A 21,823-nucleotide genomic window follows, 5' to 3' on the forward strand; every position below is an offset into this window, starting at 1 on the left:
GTGAATACTTCAAGGGCATTGATTTCGGAGCTGGAATCTGCTTGTGATGTGGAAGGTAGTGCGGGGGGGGAAAGTCGTATGTCTTTGTGGAGCCCGTGTGTGGAATGTTGTTAACGTGTCGGTTGAAAATGGTTCCTGTGCCGGACAGTTTTAATTACCCTGATAAACTTGGCGAAGATGTTGGCTTAATTGGGCGGGTTTGTTTACCCCCTGGGCACAGAAATGTTTAAGGAGAAATTCAGGAATGTTTGGAACTGAACGTTGTTCAGTTTAAGTTTGAAGCAGTGGCTTAAACCCTTTTTGAATAATAAAGAACAGTCTGTAGTTTCGATATGCTCTAAAAGTCCCCCAGGGTCTGTAAGTTAAATACACAGGTCAGTCGAGTGAAAAGAAAGAGAGACCCAGCCGTCCAACCTCTCTGTGCTTTTATTTGCCTCGGTCTGCCTTTCCTTGACTGTTCATTTCTTTTGCCCTTTTCCTCAGATGTGTGTCCTTCCTTTTTTGTCCCTCCCCAGGAGCCGTAGCTGTGGAGACCCGGCGAGAGGGCCCCCCCGTCAGCGCCGCGTCCCTGCTCCCGCCTCCCCCCCCTCCGAAGAAGGCCGCCCGCATGCTGGCCCTGGCCCTGGCGGAGTCCGCCCAGCACGCCACGGAGCTGTCTCAGAGACGGGCATCGGGCCCGCCCACTCCCTCCTCCCCGCTGCCCCCGCAGAGCCCGCCGGACCGGCCCCCCCAGCCCCAGACCGCCCCCTCCACCGCCCCGTCTCCGCCGGCAACCACCCCCGCCCCCGCCGATGGCCAGGAGACAGCGGGCGGGCCGTCGCCCGACGGGAGCGACTGCGCCAAGTCACCGGCCGCGCCGAGCGCCAACGCCGATGCCAACGTCGCCGCCAGCCGGGGCAACGATAGCAGCCTCTGCAGCGCTGCCCTCCGCTCGGCACACGCCAGCCAGCACACCAGCCCCCCCACACAACATGCCAGCCCGCCCGCACAACAGCCAGCCCCCACACAACATGCCAGCCCGCCCCACAACATGCCAGCCCCCCCGCACAGCATGCCAGCCCCCCCGCACAAATATCACCCCCCCGCGGGAGCCCTGAGAGATCACAGCTGCCCGTTAGCCTCCCCTCACCTGTCAATCATGCCAGGGAGGGCGGGGCTACACCACAGCAGCATCCAGAGGTGAGAGACGGAGGGGTGCTGTGATTGGCTGTGCTGTAGAAATGTCGCTTCTTGCTGCCATGTCTCCAGACTGACGCTTTTGTCGTCTTGTTTATGTCTCCTCAGACGCAGGCCAGCGGCGGTGCCCCGTCTCCAACCGCGCCCAAACCCGCCGAGACGCCGGTCACCGCGGAAACCGCCCAGCCCCGCGCGGCCCCCGTTGCGCCCGCGCCCCTCCGCCCGGCCGAGAAGCCACGGGAGGCTCCGCCCCGCCCCGAGCCCGTGGCCCCGCCCCCCGCCTACAGCGCCACGCCCCCCGCCCCGCCCGCGCGGTCGGCGGAGAGCAGGCTGGCGGCCGCCGCGTTCTCCGGCGCGGAAGCCGCCAACGCCTCCAACTTCCACGCCATCCTGGCGGAGGCGGCGGTGCCGGCCTCGGTGGCGGAGCTCCTCCCACAGCCGGCCCCGCCCCCGCGGAAGTCCTCCGCCCACCAGCCGGCCTACCTGTACTACCCTAAGGCCGAGGGGCCGGCGGAGCCCCCGCCTCCGGAGGCCTACTACCACCCGCGGGCCGTCCCGGCGGGGCCGCCCTACCACTACCGGCCGGAGAGCGTGCCCCCGCACGTGTCCTGGGCCTCCAAATCCGAGCCGCAGGTGCTGTACGCCCCCTGCGCCGACGGGCGCTACGCTACCCTGGGGCCCAGGTCCTTCCACCAGTCCTTCAAGTCCCAGGGCCCTCCCAGGGGGGAGTACCCCCCCGGCAGGCACCCCAGGCCGGGGTACGGCGTCCCGGACGGGGGCCTGGCGTACCCCGCCATCCGCAGGGTCCAGTCCCTCCACGCCGCGCCCAGCGGCCCCCGCACGCCGCCCCTCCCCCTCCCGGAGGACGAGCCGCCGTACTACCAGCGCCCGGCCTACCACTACAAGGCGGTCTACCGGCCCGCGCCGCCGCCGCCGCCGTCGCCTCAGGGGGACTACCACGTGACCCAGCTGCAGCCATATTTCGAGAACGGGCGCGTGCAGTACCGGTACAGCCCCTACTCCGGGGCCCTCCCGCCGGACGGGGCCTGCTACGAGTCGGAGGCGTACGGCACCGTCCGGCTACGCCACGGACACCCCGCCTCCGCCCGCGGCCCGCACCATCCGCCGTTCCCGCCGCACCCGGCCCGGGCGGGGGGCAAGGCCCCGGGGTACCTGTACCTGTCCCGCCACGCGCTGCCCCTGGGCAAGGAGCACAGCTTCGTCAGCCGGGACATGCCCCCGTCGGGCGGGGCCAGGGGCGGGGCCTACCCGGCCTGGGACCCCCAGGAGTCAGAGAGGCTCTACATGCACTCCCTGCGGCGGGAGAGCCGGGCCAGGCAGAAGGTCAAGGGTCACGGGCCGCCCCCGTACGACAACGTGCCTATCCTGGAGGCGGGGCTCCCCGAAATCCGCCACCTGCGCAGCAAGTCGGACCCTGGGAAGGCCGTGCTGATGGCCGCGGTCCACCACCACCACCCCCGGCACCCCCCTTTGGACCCGGACGCGCCGGTCTACGCGGATCAGGACAGGCGCTACCATGGCAACGGTCTGGCCCACCACAGCGGCTCACGGAGCTCCCAGCATGCACAGCACCAGGACCCCAGCCTGAAGGGCGAGCTGACGGACCACAGGCAGGGGGGCCGGCACCGGCAGGAGCCCCCCGAGTCCAGGGGCCACCCCCCGCTCTACGAGTACCCCGACTCGGACCGGCACACGGGCAGGGTGAAGGACGACCCCCAGGTCCCCCTGAAAGCAGCCGCAGCCCCCAAATCTGAGCGATCGCAGTGTGCGAGGGAGCGACACCACTACCACCACCAGCCACCAGAGGGCGCCGAGTGGGACCCCCGGGTAAACCACGCCCCCCAGCCCCACGGGAAGCGGGCTGCGTCTCATTACGACAACCTGGACGACTATCACCCCGCCCCTCAGCAACCCGTCCCCCACAGCCGAGGAGGGGCGGGGCACTTTCCCGGCAGCGGGTTCACGCCCTCTCACGGTAACAGGACCTTCTCCACGGCCCTTGGACAGGGGGCCTTCCTGCCAGCAGAGCTGCCCCTCCAGAGGCCCGAGACAGAGGTGCGTGCCGAGTGACGGGCTCGAGCGGATGTCCCCAAATAAAAAACAAAAAAAACAATCCAATTCAGCAGCCTCTGCGGGACGGTGGACTGCCTCCTGAATGCATTTTATTTTTACCTCCCTGTTTTTTTTAATGAAACCGTCAACAAAAAAAGAAAAAAAAAAACTTTTTAACTGAAGTGAATGTACCGTAACCTTGAATATTACACACATGTGACTTAGCCAAAGGCAGGGGTGATCAGAAGTACATTTACTGCTAAATATCAAACAAAGAAGCAAAATCTCTCTCTCTAGTACATACACACACATAGATTATATATATATATAAACTACTGGCAAAAGGGGGATTTACATTTAAAGTTATAGTTGTATTTTATTTGGAAGGAATGAGGGAGTGTTGGGGGTTTATAGGAGGCAAATGCTTGCATTTTAGAAATGCATGTCCAGTTAGAGAACAGTTCTCTGTGCTGTCGGGTGTCTGGGGGGTTGGGGGGAGCGGGGGAGCTCAGTGTATGCACAGACTTAAGCTTTTCCCATTTGGGCTGTCTCTCAGAGCGGTGTGAGCGGTTCGTCTTAAAGACGGAATATTCAGGTGTGACTTCATTTTCTTCTTCAGTTTCTCAGCCATAACGCGCACTTTTTGCACCTAGATTTATCCGTACGCCCACCTGCACGCTTGAAACGCTCCTTTGTTTTCTGTGTCGTGCTGGGGAATGTCGAATTTGAAGTTTGAGTGCCTTTGGTAAAGTTTGTGCTTCCGTCACACGTGAAAGCAGCACCGAAAGACAGGAACTGTCCTCATCGCCAACACTGTCCCCTTTTTGGAATCATATGAAGGGATGACACATTACATGTAGCATCTTTTCATTCCACTGTCAGTGCCACTGAACTAATTAACAATGTCAATCGAGTGCTTTTGCCCATAGTAGTGACATTTAATGCTTGAGAGTTCAGTTTTCACTACACTGACATAAAGAAGCATGTATACTAGACTGCACTGCTTATCAAAAAATAGATATTCGAGATTTTAGCTGCAATTACATTTTAAATTGAAAAAAAATCTTGATTTGGTATTCAGGCTTCATAATGTTTAGTATTAGAAATGTCACTGCTTCTGAATTCCAGTGTCATCATCTACCATTTCTGTTCATTTAAATAGTCTGCACCCTCCCATTTCTCTAATACAGTACTGTACGAAGAAGACAAGCCATTAAGGTTCCCTGGCTGACAGGCCAGAAAGTCAGGTTTTGAAATCAAAGTTTTCTTTTTTAAAATAGTCTGTTACCCTGGGGTTAAGAAATACTCCTGTAAACCTGGTCTTTTGATGGCTGAAAGTAAAAAGAGACCAACTTTAAAAAATAATAATAATTGGGTTATGGAACTGGAAGGCGAATTGGCAGGTACTCAATTATTTAGCATTACATGAATTAAATGATCAATTCTTACTTTGATTATACTGCATAACTTCTCTGATTTTTCCAGTTTGTACTGCTGTGCATATCTATGCCTTTTTGAGTGAAGGTGTGTGGGAATTTAGCACTTGGTGGCGTTGCCGTTCTCACAAAAAAATATTATTTTTTAAATCACACTTTTAAAAATGCATTCCTCACTACGCACAGCCCCCATTCACTCCTGTGACCCGGTAGGTTCAGATGCTCAATGTGGCCATGCTGGGGAATGGTACATTTACCCTGTTTTACAAATGATTCACTCTTTTATGGAGCCAACTGAGTTTGTTCCCCCAACCCATAAAAGGTTCTGAATGTGAGAAATAATTCCTGCGTATGTGTGCCAAAAAAATCTCATCTCAAAAACAGAAGAGTATAAAATTTTTCTGTGGTACGTTGTACGTTTAAAGTTTTCATTCATGTTTTATTTATGTTGTTGGAAGTAAACTGGATGTTCTCTTAATAATATTTTCAGACGTGTCTTCAGTTTCAGTGTGCTTCTTGCAAATGAAACAGCACTTTTGGGCTGTTTGGACTGCCTTTTCCATATGTTGGCGTGCGAATGTAATTCATTTCAGAGTGGAGAGGTTCTCAAGTATGTCAATATTCTGTGCTATGTATGAGTCATGGTTTTGTGAGGAAAGGCATCTTAAAGTGGAAATAAAATTATTTACATGAAATGTACCAGATTTAATTACAGTATTTTTATAATCTATACAACTGTTTTAATTATAGTCATATTGATTAACTATATTGACAGCAAAACATGCATTTCTTTAAGACAGTAGTACATAGAGGTGAATACGATTCTGAAATAATCAGAAATGTATTTATAATTGTTGATTCGTTATCAATTTGATTTTTTTCACACAGGGGCGTAAATCATAAATTAAGACCCTGGATTATGCAGTTTTGTTGAACCGTAGTATATAAGGTATTAGTACACCATTCATGCTTTCAAAATGCTAATATCCCAACTAATTGCCAAACGGTAGTATTTTGATAAAATGCGCAAATGCTTTCATTTGACCTCACCGAAAAGGTTGTGGTGTTCTTGGTATGGCTGTTAAACTAGCTGGTGTGTACGCAGCAGCGCTACAACCACACACAACACTGCTCCAGGTGTGGCACGGGTAATGTTGGGGTGTTGCCACCGTTGATTCAATGGTACGCTAAGACTTTGGAAGTAATCTCTGTCGTTTGGAAGCTCCAAAAGAAACGCTGCGGGCTGAGGAGAAAGTGGTACACAGCGCTGACCGGGGTCAGTTACGGTAGAGATGCCGATGTGGAAAGCTGCCTTTGTTTGAAGCGCTAAATTGACACGGTGAGCGCTCTGTTGCTCTTATTTCCCGTCTGGTTGAAGGAAGAGCACTGCATCGTGTAGCAGGGAGGGAAATTTCAGGACTTTCACACCCCCGGAGGTATATATACGTAATGCTGACTGGTACCGGTTATACTTTTTAAAATAAATATATTAAAAAGGTGTGTTTTTTTATGACTATTTTTAAAATGGGACTGTGCATTACCCAGACGGTGAACTGTGTATGCAACCAGTGCAGTTAGGAAGTACTGATAATGGTATTCTCTAGAACAGTGGTGTCCTTTTGTACATTACCTGTTTATGTGTATATATGTATATATACGTATGTGTACAGTATGTCATACATGCAGACTGGATATAATATTAAACAATGTGAGTCAAAGTATTATGTTTCTCTTTGCGCATTTGTAATTTGGCTTCGTAACATTTTCTGCACACAGACGGAACGTTAAGCGCGGCATTAACGTCTGTCGGTGTAACGGAATTTAATCTCTTCTCACACTCTCCAAAGTGCTTTGCCCTCTAATCCTCCGTCTCTTGTGTTTTCCCACTTTTTTCCGTTAATTCCTCTCTCGAGCCTTGGCGCACATTCATGTCAGTGTTCCGTAAGTGTTCATTCTTTCCGTGTGCTTACCAGCCGTCTCTCTCTCTCCTACTTTCACTGTCCGCAGCTTCTGTAACCATGGTGATCGCTCAGTCTGAACATGACAGGCATCAGAAATACAGAGCAATACAGGCATCTTGTGGTGCTTACTACATTGGACAGTTAAGGTGGGAAATAATCATCCAATGTTAATAACACTGTCCACTGGCGGGCTATCCTCTCAAAAAACGAACAGATTTGTTAGTTAGTCAGACGTGAGCGTGCTAACCGTTGCAAGACAAACACAAAGCAAAAAACCTTCAAGTTTAAGAATGTGGTAAAAAGGCATATTCTTTGCATAGGCTGAATTAAGACCTGTAATAATTACGTTTGAAATCAGCACTTTCATACATATAATTTATTAATACATTCCCTGTGCCACTTTCTAATTAAAAATTGTAATATAGCCTCATGGGCATAATGGCTTTAAGCAAACACATTTTTTTTGAATTACATTTTTTTTAAATCCTGTGAATATGAAACCTTTGCAACCAATTTCAACCAAATGACAACAGTATGTCCGAATGCCATTCATCATACAAAATTGTAACAGGTTAGTAGAGCTTTCAGTTTTCTCTTTCGTCGTAGACCTATTTAACAATCCATCAACCCCTAAAAGCTCATGGAAAAATGGATGAAGGCACAAATATAAAACAGTGACAGAGCTTAATACAGGGAAAATACAGCCAAATGCATGCACTCAACGGTGGCAGATTCAACATCCATTGTGTACTTCCATTGCACTTCTTCCAAGGAACTGATTATTTCATTTGTTGTGTCTTTGTCAAATTAAATGAAGAGGAGGCTTAATTTTGATTTGTTGTACGTTGATGCTAAATACACTAACGGCTATGGGTGGGAGCTGTTATGATCTGTCGGGCAATCGTTTCTCTTGATGCTTCATTTTGTTTTATGTGAAGGAAATGTATGGTCACCGAGTCATGCGAATAGGATCCTGTGTATGTTGGTCTACATTTGGGCCTGGTGGTGCCTGATGTTCTGCTCATATGTTATCAGCCCCAGGATTCCTGTTGCTGCCCAGTTTACCTCGGCTCCTCGGTGTCTGCGGTTTGGGTTCGGCCTGTGTGCTGCCGCACCAGGTCAGTGTGCTCCTTGAAAGGCCTTGGGCTTGCCTCCGGAACTTCTGACACACAGCTAAAAAAGGTCATGGAAAGTGTTGCCCTTAAAGGACCCCCTCACTGCCCTCTCTGCTCTGCTTTGCTTTAACAAGAAGCTGGTGGAAGACGACAATTGGAGATATGACACAGACCAACATGCGTCGTCTGATGTTTTTAACACAGACTTCTCAAATGGGGCTGTGTGTGCACTCTAAAAAAAGAAAGACACTAAGTAAAGCTATTTGTGGCCCACTCCTTCAGTCCTAGGACATTTAATGATGTACTCTGTTCAGTCTTGTCAAATTTATGATGGAGGGGATTTCAGTGGCAACATCATTTGTTTTATTTTATCCATGTGCCTAGGTTGACCTATTTTGTGGGCTGACACTCATATTGATTTTAATACACACACAGACACACATGCGTGCATACACATACATTTTGATCTAGGCATTATTATCCATACATCTTAGCTGATGGCAGTAACAGAATTCACAAATGTTCATTTCTGAATAGGTGTGTTAATATGGCAGTTGTTTAGGTTAACTTAGCTTTATACCACATGTAAACAATAACCTCAGGTCCCCAGATCCCAGACTCATTCCTTCACCAGAGATTATGATGAGAGCTAGCCAATGGCTCAGATAAATCAAGCTTTAAATGAAGAGAGACGAGTAATCCTTGGTATAGTCATATTCCTCAGCCTCTCTATATTGACATCTGGCCACCGTTTCATCAGCCTTACAGCCCATTGGATTTCCAGTCCCCTCTAGGTCTTCCCAGGTCATTACTGCAAGAGATAATGGGATTCTCAGTTGACCATCTTCATTAAATAATAACTAATATAAATACAATTGGCTCGGTTCCTTACGAATGATTTGGAAAGCCCAGATGTGAACCTAAGTGTATGATAATTGGGCTTTCAGATGGAGTTAAACCAGAATGAATGTGGCCATTAAAAGCAGGTGGGCTTTTTTCCTGTATCAGGTGGAGACTTCATGACAGTGTGATGTGCAGGAGGCTGTTTAAGATGGGAAACCATGTTCCTGGAACCTGCAGTAGGATGCATGAAAGCCACATTGGGACATGAGGGAAAAAAATCTTTAATTTTGGTGACAAATAGGATGCAACTGTTTTGTGTACATAAGCACACTGAAACTACAAAAGGAAACTGGGGTGATATGACATTTTCTGTTGTTCAGAATGTGGACAAGTAGGCATTAATCCTGGTAAAGGGTAAAGGGTGAAAATCTAAATTAAATAAATCTGCACAAAATATCTGCATTTATTGAAAGATGCGTTAACTTGGCGATTAGCAGGCAAATTGATCTTAAATATTTTCTTCATAACATGTACTGTAGGTGATAGCCTAGTATTTACAAAAATGTGGTATGACTGTGATATGATTGTTTGTGCCAGATGTGGTGGTTCCAGCATCTCAGAAACTGCTGCCCTCCTGGGATTTTTATGCACTACGTTCTCTAGTGTTTACAGAGGATAGTGGTAAACAAAAATGCATCCAGAAAGCAAAAGTTCTTTGGGTTAAAACAGCTTGTTAACTATATTGACTATGCAGACTCTTTAAAGCTAACAGAAAGGTCGCAAATGCTCAAATAACATCTGTTTAAAACAGTGGTATACATAAGGGCATCTCCAAATATAAAATGCATAGAAATTTGAAGTTCCACTACTGTCAGCTAAGAACAGGAAGAGGAGGCTACAGTGGGCATCCATCCATCCATCCATTATCTATACCTGCTTATCCTGGTCAGGGTTGCGGGGGGTGCTGGAGTCTATCCCAGCATGCATTGGGCGAGAGGAAGGATTACACCCAGGACAGGCCGCCGATCTATCGCAGGGCACACATAGCATTAACTCATTCACTCATACCTATGGGCAATTTACAGTCTCCAGTTAGCCAATTAACGAGCATCTCTTTGGGCTGTGGGAGGAAACCGGAGTACCCAGCGGAAACCCACACGGACCCAGGGAGAACATGCAAATTCCACACAGAAAGGCCCAGGTCGGATTCAAACCCAGGACCTTCTTGCTGTGAGGCGCCAGTGCTACCCTCTGTACCACCATTAAAAAAGTACCCGCAATATCAAGAGCCTCCAATTTCAGGAAGGTGGTAGCCTGCTTAACAACTACTTAACCTGTGGTTGAAAATCCAAAAAGTAACATACATTTAATTTCAATAGAGTTGGAATGTTTCAGTCCTTTGGGTAAAAAGAGGTGTGCAGATCTAAGGAATTTAGTGATTACTTTCAGAAAAGATGTACTCAACATCTTTAGTTAAGATGAGTCTAGAGATTTGAATGTTTCACTGCTGAAGTTATATTACCTTCATCAGTGAAATGGTGATGTATGCTGATAGCTAGATATCTGTCCTTAAGTCTATTATATCCCCAAGTCTAGTGTCACCACAGGTGTACAAGTTAATTAGAGAGGAACTCTAATTAGCATTATTAGCTTGTCTGCAAATAAAGTAGCTCCTGCTTTACATAAAACTTATTTTCTGTAACATATCAAGGTGTTAACCATATTTTCAGCCTGCGTATGCATTGTAATATAGATGATCTAGCCATCATGAAATCAATGTTTCTTTTCTTTCTAACGGAGGAATATTTGGAGGACGGATCTGGCATTGTGTGAACCTGGCTGACTGCTGATATGATATTGCACTGTGCACTGCAATGTGTCAAACAGCCCTGGACATTGACATTCCTGCCAGCAGCAACCTAATGGCTATTTTTCATCAACTTCACATCAACTGTACCATTTATTTTCTGGTCAGAATTGGTTTTGTGCTGCCACAGTCAGAGGGACATCACCGCTTCCGCATCTGTCCATAAAGCATTCTTCTTCCATATATGGTATGTTACAAATATGCATATGACCCATTCCTTTAATTGTGGCCAGGGAATTATTGGAGTGAGATGATTGACATTTTCTTCTGCAAAGATAAGTAACTACAAACATACATCTTTATAGTGGTATGGTGGCAGATTACCCATGACTAGACAGATAATTGCTATTCATGATTACATTTGCATATGCATCCTGTGTAAACCAGACTAGTTTACAGTCAGTGATTGATAAAACATTTTTTTAAATGGCACCCCCTCACTCAGGTGTACTTGTGGACATGCTGTTGACTTGGCCCGGGCGGATTTTCCACTTTGGAAATGGAGATGAGACTCAAACTTGTGCAACCCAAGTAGGATGTTTTATTTACAAAAGTGCCCCCAACTGTTATACAAACATTTATATACATATAAAAAAAAAAAAAAAAAATCAGCATATCAATTATAGCCATTCAATTACACCCACCTACTGTCAGCCACTACTGAGAGAAAATGACCTGCTTATATACAGTACACGTTATCTGGACTATACCATTTTCATACAATAATAAATAATCTCAGAAGAAATGACAGTATATATTTTTATACATATAAATCATTATATATGTATTAGCAGTCACTAATTAATATCTAATAATCACATATATAATTGGGTATGAGAAAATATTACCGAATGCACTGTATGGTTTCCCCCACCCCAACTAGAATAGCCAAGTCTTCTTGTCCAGCCCTTCCAATAAAATTGCACAGAATCGTAACATTCGGATGACGTCATTCCAGTTTGAACATTGAACCAATGGCACAAACAACGGTTAGTAGGGACTCCTAACATTGCTTTTATCAAACATTGTGTGCTGAAATAAATCTATTTAATGTTTGAATTGAAACCAGGTGTGTACTGTATGTTTAAGTGATTTGCAGTGTATTATGGTGGTGAACAGATCCGCAGTAACAGTAGCGAATGTGTTTGAGTTTACAAACCGGCAAACATAATGGTGCGCACTACATTTATGAAGGCGGCGTACTCGCGCCAAACAACAGCTACCATGGGCAGATATAGTTAAAACTCAATCGTTTAAAAAACGTTACATTGTCCCAGCTTGAATGTGTATGCATCACAGAATCTTATTCTTAAAGCATTGCTCTGAAAAACTTGAAATATGTTATCTCTGTGTGATCATGACCCTCATTTCTACTTTTTATAAAAATATAATGACTGTCCAACGGCACTGTGATAAAGTAGCATATATGGACCCACTCAAGCACGCTAACAAATTCGGTTTTACGCTTCGCTGGGATATCTGCCTGAATCTTCAAAGGGTCAAAGTAATATAAGAACACAAGCATAAACCATTATAACTGAAAATATCCTTGGAATATGCTTTTAATTTCTACAAAGTATGCATGCACTACCAAAAATTAATCTCATTTTATGTAAAGCATGAATAAACAACTTAATCCATCCTGTAATTTAGACTTTATTGTTCTTTGATATTTAAAAAAAAAAAAAAAAATACTAATAAATACATAGTTTAAAATGTTGTTATAAATGGAGGACATTACATTACATTACAGGCATTTAGCAGACGCTGTTATCCAGAGCGACGTACAACAAGTGCATCATTACAGGAGGAATATTTCGGACTAAAATAAATAAATCTATAAATAATTAAATATAGCCTATTGTGTAATGTGACAATAAATAAATAATAAAATGAAATGTGAGCATAAATAATTATGTGACACGAAATGTACGTATTTATTTATTTAATTATTTATTTCAATGACGCTACGTGCGAATTGAAATAAGGCTTGAAATTAAAACCACCACTTTCACCCATCAAAGTTGGGACAATAAATTATTTATTTATTGTCACATTCCACAATATATTTAATTATTTGTAGATGTATTTATTTATTTAATTTTGTCAGAAATATTCCTCCATAGTTATATAGCGTGCTTTTCTGAGTAAAATCCCTTATTTGCCAAAAGGGGGAAGAATGAGTGAAGTTATTTTCCTCTCTAATGTTCTGTCTGCTACCGGAGACAGAGGGTTTAATGGGGGCAAGGGCTGACTGCCGACAGACGTACCCGGCGAGGAGCTTCAGACAGGGACGGGGATAATCGCAGACGAAGAGCTCTCCAGTCTGCTCTCCATCCAGCTGTCGTAATGGCAGTGATGGGGACTGTACAGCGCAGTTCACAGACGCCATTCAGCCAATACAGCCTTGTCTGTGGGGACTCGCTTCCATTCTCAGAGCAGGTCAATTCATTCCTTTCTCGTTCTAATAATAGCCGTAGACAGAGGCCTTCTTTTAGAGATGTTCCAAATGACATTTCTTCAAGTCCAAATTTGATGGCTTAGAAATGGAATAAATGTTTCCATTCCAAAGGATACTTTGGAAAAATACTACAGAACTTGTAGGATGGGCCGTCGTTTTAATGCAAGGATTCTTAAAAGTGTTATTTCTCCAAAGTCTCCTGGCTTAATGTTAATAAAAAAGTGTTCAGTACATGAAGGACACATTTCAAAAGGAGTGCTTTTGCATTAGTCTTGCAGGTTTAATGGCACCGTATATGCTCTGTATAAAGCAGAAATTCTTCACTGCAGTATTGGCTGATTTCTGTGATGTGCTCTCACAATGGAGCGTAGATAAAGATTCTACTGAAAATTAATAAAAGTAATATCAAAATATTGTGGAAAATAATTATACTACATTTTATCAATTTTCTGCTAACATCTTCTACAGACAGTAATAATGTGAATGAAATAATAATACATAAAATAAACTAATCTCAGTTATACTAAAGTCACAGGGCAAGATGGGTGGCACCATTCTCCCAATGAGCCTTTAGGAATATGGAGACACCGCAGCCCACAAAGCTTGGAGATGTGTTTTTTTTTTGTGTTTGTTTTTCTTTTGCCTGCAGAATGCCTGAGATGAATTCTCATTTAGCAGTACCTCACTGCAATGCTGGGAAATGCTGGAAGTGTTTTAGTTGCGGTACCATTGCTTGGAATTATTTGACTTATTCTAGGCTTATCCTGGGTGGCAATCTCTGTCACGCAGACCCCAGCCTCCCCCCCCCCACCCTCCCACAAAATAAAATACAAAAAAATCTCAAATGCCCACCAGTCCAAAAAACACTGGTGACAACACTGCCTGGCTGCCACTGTGACATGAATTGCTCCCCTGATTCTCTGAAACAAGTGACCGGTGGAACTGCTACAAACAGAGGTAGGTTGACCTCTAGCCCCACTGAGAGGCTTTTCAGAACATATTAATTCATAATTATTATATTATGATTAACCGACTTTGATTAACATAAACAAAAATGGGGTTGACTGGATGCATGTTGAATAATTTTTGACTTTTGAATAAATAAATAAAAACCGGTCCCTGAGAAATGTATAATATTGTTATTCTTTCTTCTGGCAGTTATTTCTCTGAGAGTTGCATGCTGTCAGTTTTTTTCCCTCCTCCCTTCCTTTACATATTTCCATCCCAAAGAGTATTATTAATGCCTGTTTTGCCTAAAGATGCATTTGATCAATTTTTCCTTCCATCATGTCATCCATTTCTGGCCGGATTAGACTCTGGCAGGTTAGCAGAAACAATTACCTTTCCAGGAAAAGCCGGAGAAATACCTTCTGTCACTATATTAAACTGCCCCTGGCACAAGTAATCTATTGTTTTTTCGTACTTATATTGACATTCTGGAAAGGTGCACATGTACCATTCTGTGATAATGAACAATAAGTTGCTGTTTGCCTGTGAATGAAAGCGAAGGTAGGCAATTTAAAAAGCCAAGATTTAAATTTCTCACAAGGTCACATTATGCATAACAGCTAACTCGCTAATGGGAGGCCGATTTCACTGCCAATTTGAGAAAATTTGAAGCGATAGCAACTTTCCCCCAGTGTTTCACAGTGATATATTTCTTTTCTTTTTTTTGTAAATAAAAAAATCCTTAGGCTCTTGTTCTAAGTTTGGGACAAGCAACAAAGCAATCTCATTTTGAACACTTTTGTGAGTTTTAGTTACTGCAGTACTGTGTTTGTGATGGGGGAAAAAAGCTATGGATACAGTGAATCCATGCCATTATAGCTATATTGTTATTGTCCCAAGCTCCAAACACAAATGCAAGTGCTCTCGCTCGCTCCCCCCCCCCTCTCTCTCTCTCAGTTTTTGGAGTCAGTACTAACTATTTGTCAAGGAAATTTGAAGTTTGTATCTCAAGCAGATCCCTGTTTTATGTGCCTTTCCTTTCATTCTTCATGAATGTTTTTCATAGAGTTCAAGCTTATTTGAACCAAATATAAACAGAAATCAAAAGTGTATTCAATTGTTTGGGTTCTCAGTTGGTTGGCTGTTTTTCCTGTAGTGTAGTATGTCTACATTGTATTGCTTTGTGAGGTGTATCAATTTTGTGGGGAAACAGAAGTTTTTGTTTCTCATGAATAAAAAAAAATCTATAACTCAGAAGAGACAGGCATTGATATCAAAGATTGATGCAAGATGGAGGCAAGATTGCTTTGCTGAAACAGTTCTTGAGCAATGATGCACTCAACATTGTTTAACATTGACCATTTCTCTTTTTTATCTTAAGTTTTTTATCTTAAGTTTCTCTAACCAGGAAGGTCAACTCTGCGCTCAATTCTCTTGTGCAGTGACAGTTTGATATTTGGAATCCCTGTGAGTTAAGATTTGCAGTGAACAGTAAGTGTGATGATCAGGTGGCCAGATGAGTAGAGCCAGCTTTAACTATTTTATTAGGACACTGGAGGTGGAACCAGAATTCAGTGATTACATTGAGCGCAGAGCTCGGTTTAACATCGTATCAGAAAGACTGCTAATCTTTTTGTGCTTTCTGAAAACAACAGTAAAATGAATGGGAAAAAAGACTACAAATGCAATACCCCAGCAGTGGGATGCCATGTTCATTTGATCTAATAGGAAATGTCATCTATACTCATCACAACAACCCTTCCAATAGTAATCTTGTTTTCCAGATGGTGTCCCATTCAAATATTAGTCAAGCCCTGCCCCTTCTTATGTACAGCTGTTTGGCAGGGGAAAGAAAGGATAAACTGAACTGCTTTCCATAGATAACACAATACTATTAAGAGGGTCTGGGACTAGACATAACAGTGATAGTCTCTACCAAACTGGACAATGAAGTGCTGTCACATTTAGTGCGTCTGCCAAGAAATTATCACTTATTCAGAGCCATATGCCGCTGAAATCTATCAAAAGCAATGATGCTCCTGTGGTTGCTTGGCAATGATTCAAATACACACTTTACACCTGTTTGAATTAATATTGAGTTCAATGAAACAGTTTTTGATGTTAGACAGCTAGATGATCAAAATAGTCAGAGATAAATCATGATATTTTTAATTTTGAGGAATATTAATTGCAAGGGTAATTTAGAGTGGCTACTGAGATTACTGGCACACTTTATAAAGATGGGCTTCCTTTAAATATGTAATAATTATTCATTATCCCGGTGATTATAATTATGATTTAAATGTCCTTGTATGAGCACATTCACAAATGTCTTATGAAGAATAAAAGTGGCACAAACAAAATCACAGCTGCCGACCACCACCATTATAACTGTGACGAGTGACACGTTTCTGTACTGGTACTGATATATACCATTTGATGTACTGATGCATTGTATACTGTGGATTTATTAATTAGCACTATATACATGACACTGTATACATATAACAACAAAAGATGGGTTTACTATTTTGAGAGACTGAAGTTCAGTTGAGGAATTGCCAGAGAAAATGTATGTAACAAGGGATACATCTTAGGAGCTGTGGCCAAAATGCAAAAAATGATGTCATCGATGGGTAATCAGCTGATTAGATAATAGTACTGGAGTACTTGGGAGATACATTATCAGACTGGTATTTATTGTTGTACCAAAAATGGCCTCAGGATGGCACTGTATAATTAATTTTCCCTTACTCACTTGAAGCATGTGGCCTCCAATATTTTACAAAAGGTATTAAATTCTAATTAAAGCGGGTATTTTTGATAATTTGATGATTACCACAATAAATACCCGGGCATCAATATACAGCATCTTTCAATGCACATCATTCAGATAGTAAACTGTATTCCAGAAAAAACTAAAAACATTTACAACAGAATAAATGCAGCTCAAAGGTAAGTTCCACAGTGGGTGTGGTGGTTCATTACCAATTGGTGAATTTTGGTCTCCCGCCAATCAAAGCAGGAGGCAACCAGGCGGAGGGTACTTAAGGGCATTTACAACTTTAGGGCATTTATATAGTTAGATAGTTTCCTTCTTTACATTGCATTGACACTCTTTATAAAAAGTGTGACTTGACTTCATGGGGTCCTCACTGCAAATCTCAAAACCAGAGTGGGGAGAATTCTCACGTTTATCAGTTTCTGATGAGCATACGATCATGTCTGAACTCTGAACACTTTTGTTAGTGCTGTTGCACACAGAAAATGTATGCTGTCAATTCCTGCGTCCTCCAACATTTGTAATTCCTGGCAAAATCTTTCCTAATTGCTGATACAATGCGCAGGCACACAAAGCCACAAAAAAATCTAATCGGCTCATATTTTCCACTAAATGGATACCTTTGCCTGACAATGTTTGTTTAGGGAGCAAATGAATGCTAATGTTGGCCATTTTTCATCAGGCTGAAACAGGATTATTTTAATGTGCGTCCTGATAAAAATATCAAGGTAGAATGAGGCTGTACTCTGCCTTGAACCGTCAGAATAAGGCTGTACTCCTCCTTTAACTGTCAGAATGAGGCTGTACTCTTCCTTTAACCTTCAGAATAAGGCTGTACTCTTCCTTAACTGACTGAGGGACTCCTTAACCTTCAGAATAAGGCTGTCCTCTTCCTTTAACTGTCAGAATGAGGCTGTCCTCTTCCTTTAACCCTCAGACTGAGGCTGTCCTCTTCCTTTAACCCTCAGACTGAGGCTGTACTCTTCCTTTAACCCTCAGACTGAGGCTGTACTCTTCCTTTAACCCTCAGACTGAGGCTGTACTCTTCCTTTAACCATCAGAATGAGGCTGTACTCTTCCTTTAACCGTCAGAATGAGGCTGTACTCTTCCTTTAACTGTCAGAATGAGGCTGTACTCTTCCTTTAACCATCAGAATGAGGCTGTACTCTTCCTTGAACCCTCAGAAGGAGGCTGTACTCTTGCTTGAGTACAGCTGCAAGGCTGTGTTCTTGCTTGAACCGTTTGAATTATATTCTGACTGGTATCACAACATACAAATGAATAGTCAGTGTGTAAATGAGCACCTTATTTTAAGAAGTATGTTAGTGCTTAGAAATAGGTCTCTCAGTGTATACAAAAAATAAATAAAAAACTGTACTTGTCCTCAAAAAGCCATATTGATTGTGAAATTGAGATTATGGGGGCCAAATAGAGTTTGCTTAAAAGGAGGCAGAAAAAAACAAACATATTTCATTGTACAATTTTTTCAGAATTGTACAGCAAGACAATTTGGCTTAAAGTGGCAATATGCCTCTGGTAATACTCTCACATTGCTGAATTTTTTTTTTTTTTTTTTGCGCATTTCACAGGCAGATTCAGATTCCAATACCAAGCTGTCAATCGCTCAACAGGCAGTCAGACCACAGAAAAGGTACATTGAGCGATTACAAGCCCACAACACCTTCTCCTGATGAGTTCAAGCAGCCAGAGCAGGACCATGAATCATAATCATAATAGTTCTCATATAAAAAAGTCTTATTGATTTTGTGACAAAGGTTTGTAAAGATGGGGTTTCAGACGAGAGAGGCGACAGCTGCAGCCAGATAACAGCCTATCACCGCATTCTCGCGCCGGGCTGAATTTAATTAGATTTGAGAGAATGATCGTCTGGGAAACCCTGTCTGATGACCCACGGGGAGAAAATGGCCGGTCTTTCTGAAGAATTATGCTAATCTGACCAGTGTTTCGGAGCAGGCGTCCAGCTGGTGCCGCGAGAGGTAAAACGAGTGCACCTCAGACTAGAGTCGGACTGTGTGCGGAAGCTGATCAACGGGGGCTTATCGCACCGCTGAGACAGGTGAGGGAGCTGCTCTGGGTAAGCTGCAGAGGAGCGACTGATTGAGCAGAACATTACTAAAGAGTGAATAAGTATGTAGTCAAAAAAAAAAAAACTCAATTCAAGCTACTTATGCATTTTATTTTTATTCATTTTATTTAGAACCCTTTAACTGCCAAGTAAAATATGTGGCATATGTATTGTACATGCAGCTCACATTATTTTACATGCTCTAGTGAAAGACTGACCACCTGGACTGTTATGCCATGCACATCTCCCTCTCTTGGTTTCATATGGTCTTGTCACACTGCAGATTATTTAATGTAGGAATGATAATTTTATTTCTACATTACTGCGGTGGGTCCCGACCCTGTTCCTGGAGATCTACCATCTTGGAGTTTTTCATTTCAATCCTTCGTTGGCACAATTGACTCTACTAATTAGCAGCTCAATGAGATCTTGAGTAGTCGAACCCATCAAGGTGTGGTTTGTTAGGGTTAAAGTGAACCCCTACAGGATGACAGATCTCCAGGAATAGGGTTCGGAACCACTGCATTACTGGGTAGTTAGGACTACTTTTGGATCTGGTGAAATCATAGTGTACATTTGTTAATGTTTTTTAAAGGTGATTCCATGGCACACCTCAATACTATGGCCCTTTAAACCCACACTTGCTGTGTTGGATGGTAACAAATACCTCCACTGTAAATTTTTAAATGCACTATATCTGCTCTTCAGCATTACTGTAATAGGGATCCATACTGAAGAGCTATTAATTTGCTTTAATAACTGAGAACATGAGTTCATTTCAAATCCTCTTACGGTTCTATGACCTACATAGCTAAAACCTTGTGTTCTCCATGCGGGTTGTAGCAAATTAGTCTTTAGTTTCTATTTACTTGGCAGAGGCTGGTATCCAGTGGGACTTATGCAACCGTCATGGCAAGATACATTAAGGATATGTCAGAAGAATGGCAAGCACAAGGGCACGGCAACAAGAATCCAGCAATATGTTAGTGGTTTAGCAGCAAACTGAATACATTTGCTTATATAAAAACTGGCTTTAATACACACAGTGCTTTACATATACTGCCTCTGAAAGGAACTTCACCTCAGAGTATGCACACAGTTCCTAAGAATGTTATATAATATTTCATTCAAAATTAGCATACATGTTCAATGATTTTCAATGGGCGTCTGACAGTCCTGCTACTATTGAGTCTTGGTGGCTGAGAAGAATCTCTGGATTTTTAGAAAATTCTAGCCCCTTGTGAAGGTTGAATTTACTTCATTCTGACAGGTTAAGGAGGCCCAGCTAGATTATTTGCACTGCCTTTTGGGAATTTCAGTCTTGCACAAATAATCCATGTACTCTTAAAGCCTCTATAAATCATGTATAATATTGTGTTTAACATATCACATCTTTATGAATCAGACATAAGTACACTGCAGTGCTTTATGAGGAATGGAGTAATACACATTATCTGAAATTATATTCTTTATTGGCTCATAATGCAATGTTACTTGCGGTCAGCACTGTGACTGGAATTATTGTGTACTTGCTTGCAAATTATTTCTAAAGATTTAACACTTTGGGAACGATGGCTTCATTCATGTTTAATTGAATCTTTGAGAATGTGCACCTAGTGTAAAACATGACCCACATTTTACCCATTGTAAATATCTTGATTAAATGCCTGTTACAAGAATGAAAGTTTCACAATATAGGTTAATTAAGTAGCTCTCCATTGTTGGTTGTTTTTTTCTCTCATTGTATAGGCCATGTCATTATGAGTGAATTTTTATTTTGTTTTCATTTAACATGTTGAGAATCATATTGCTAATGCTAGAAGAAAGCTAACTTTTGAATATGCATGACTTAATTAAAAATGATATTTCGCACAGGAATTTGTTGAGAACAGCTAAGTCCATATGTAAAGGTAAGAGCCAGATTTTGCTTGAGATGAATGAAAATGCATTACTGTTTTCTAGATTTGTGTTCCTATATAAAAGAGTTAAGAAAGTGGTGCAAAGAAAAATTAAATTTGACTGTGATGTGGGACCAGTGGAAACCTCAGGACTCATATGAGAGGAATTGGATGGCGGAGACTAGTTAAATTATCTTAATAGCCAATTAGGCTCAGCGGCAGCACTGACCCATTTTCCATTAGCAGAATCAAGCCTGATGAATGGACCTTATATAATTTAGGATTTTCCTGGACTGAGCCCTGACGATGTTGCTGTCTGTAAGATAAAGACTGTGGGGAAGGGACATGATGAGGCAGAATCCAGATCTAGCCAAAGCACCTGGCACGAAATAGGCTGCACCGTGCTTTAGGAAGAAGGTCCATTTTGAGACGTGAGCCATTTTGGTTTGGTTGTAGTGATTCTCTGGAAGAGTCCTGCAATAAGAGACACTAGTTAAACAATTGGAAAATAACACCAACAAGCAGAATGGTTAAGTTTGACTGGGATTGTTTGCACAAGGGATTGCGATAAATTCTGTAGAACAATTAGTTCTATAGCAGTATTTGAAAATGACAAAAGTGTAATTTAGACATATAATAAATGTTGGCCATTTGAGGCTTCAATTACCTAGTACGCACTCTAAACAGATGTGTTGAAAACAACACATAACGTGTCATATAACTTTTTTTAATGCACCTACATGTCTAGCTAAGAACAACACATTTTGTGTTACTTTCAACAGTCTGTGTTAAAAAGTCACCCTTTGTACTGTATATTTGTTACACAAAAGTAGTAACTTTTACACAAAATGTGTTGAAAGTAAAAGGAAAGTAGAAATTAACACAACCTTTTTTTAAGGCTTTTGGTACGTAGTACATGGTATTGTAGGACGCGGGGGCACAAAATGAAAGAGTAATCCAAGTTCCTGGACCTGTGAGAACCGCTGGCTGATCATTAGGATACTGTGAAAGCCAACAACTGGATTAATTAAGCAAAAGAAAGGGTGTCACATTATAAGGTTTAGCCCTACAACAAAGGGGAAAAAAATCACATGATGTTAGGGCCACATGTTGGCAAAAACATTCATCATAAGAAGTTCACTTAAACAGTGGCAATATGAATCAGGAAGTGTATAG

At 43.0% G+C, this 21,823-nt stretch overlaps 1 protein-coding gene across 1 annotated transcript in view; it reads left to right on the plus strand.

Moving 5' to 3' along the window:
- Positions 1-6,406, plus strand: part of arhgap32a (Rho GTPase activating protein 32a) — a 107,366-nt gene extending 100,960 nt beyond the window's left edge. The window contains 3 exon segments of the mRNA XM_064301155.1: positions 516-1,036; positions 1,039-1,179; positions 1,285-6,406. Of these exon segments, the coding sequence (XP_064157225.1) occupies positions 516-1,036; positions 1,039-1,179; positions 1,285-3,267 (2,645 nt within the window). The 3' untranslated portion in view covers positions 3,268-6,406.
- The last annotated feature ends 15,417 nt before the right edge of the window (positions 6,407-21,823 follow it).

Source organism: Anguilla rostrata, chromosome 12 (genome assembly GCF_018555375.3).
Source record: "Anguilla rostrata isolate EN2019 chromosome 12, ASM1855537v3, whole genome shotgun sequence".
Taxonomy (NCBI): domain Eukaryota; kingdom Metazoa; phylum Chordata; class Actinopteri; order Anguilliformes; family Anguillidae; genus Anguilla; species Anguilla rostrata.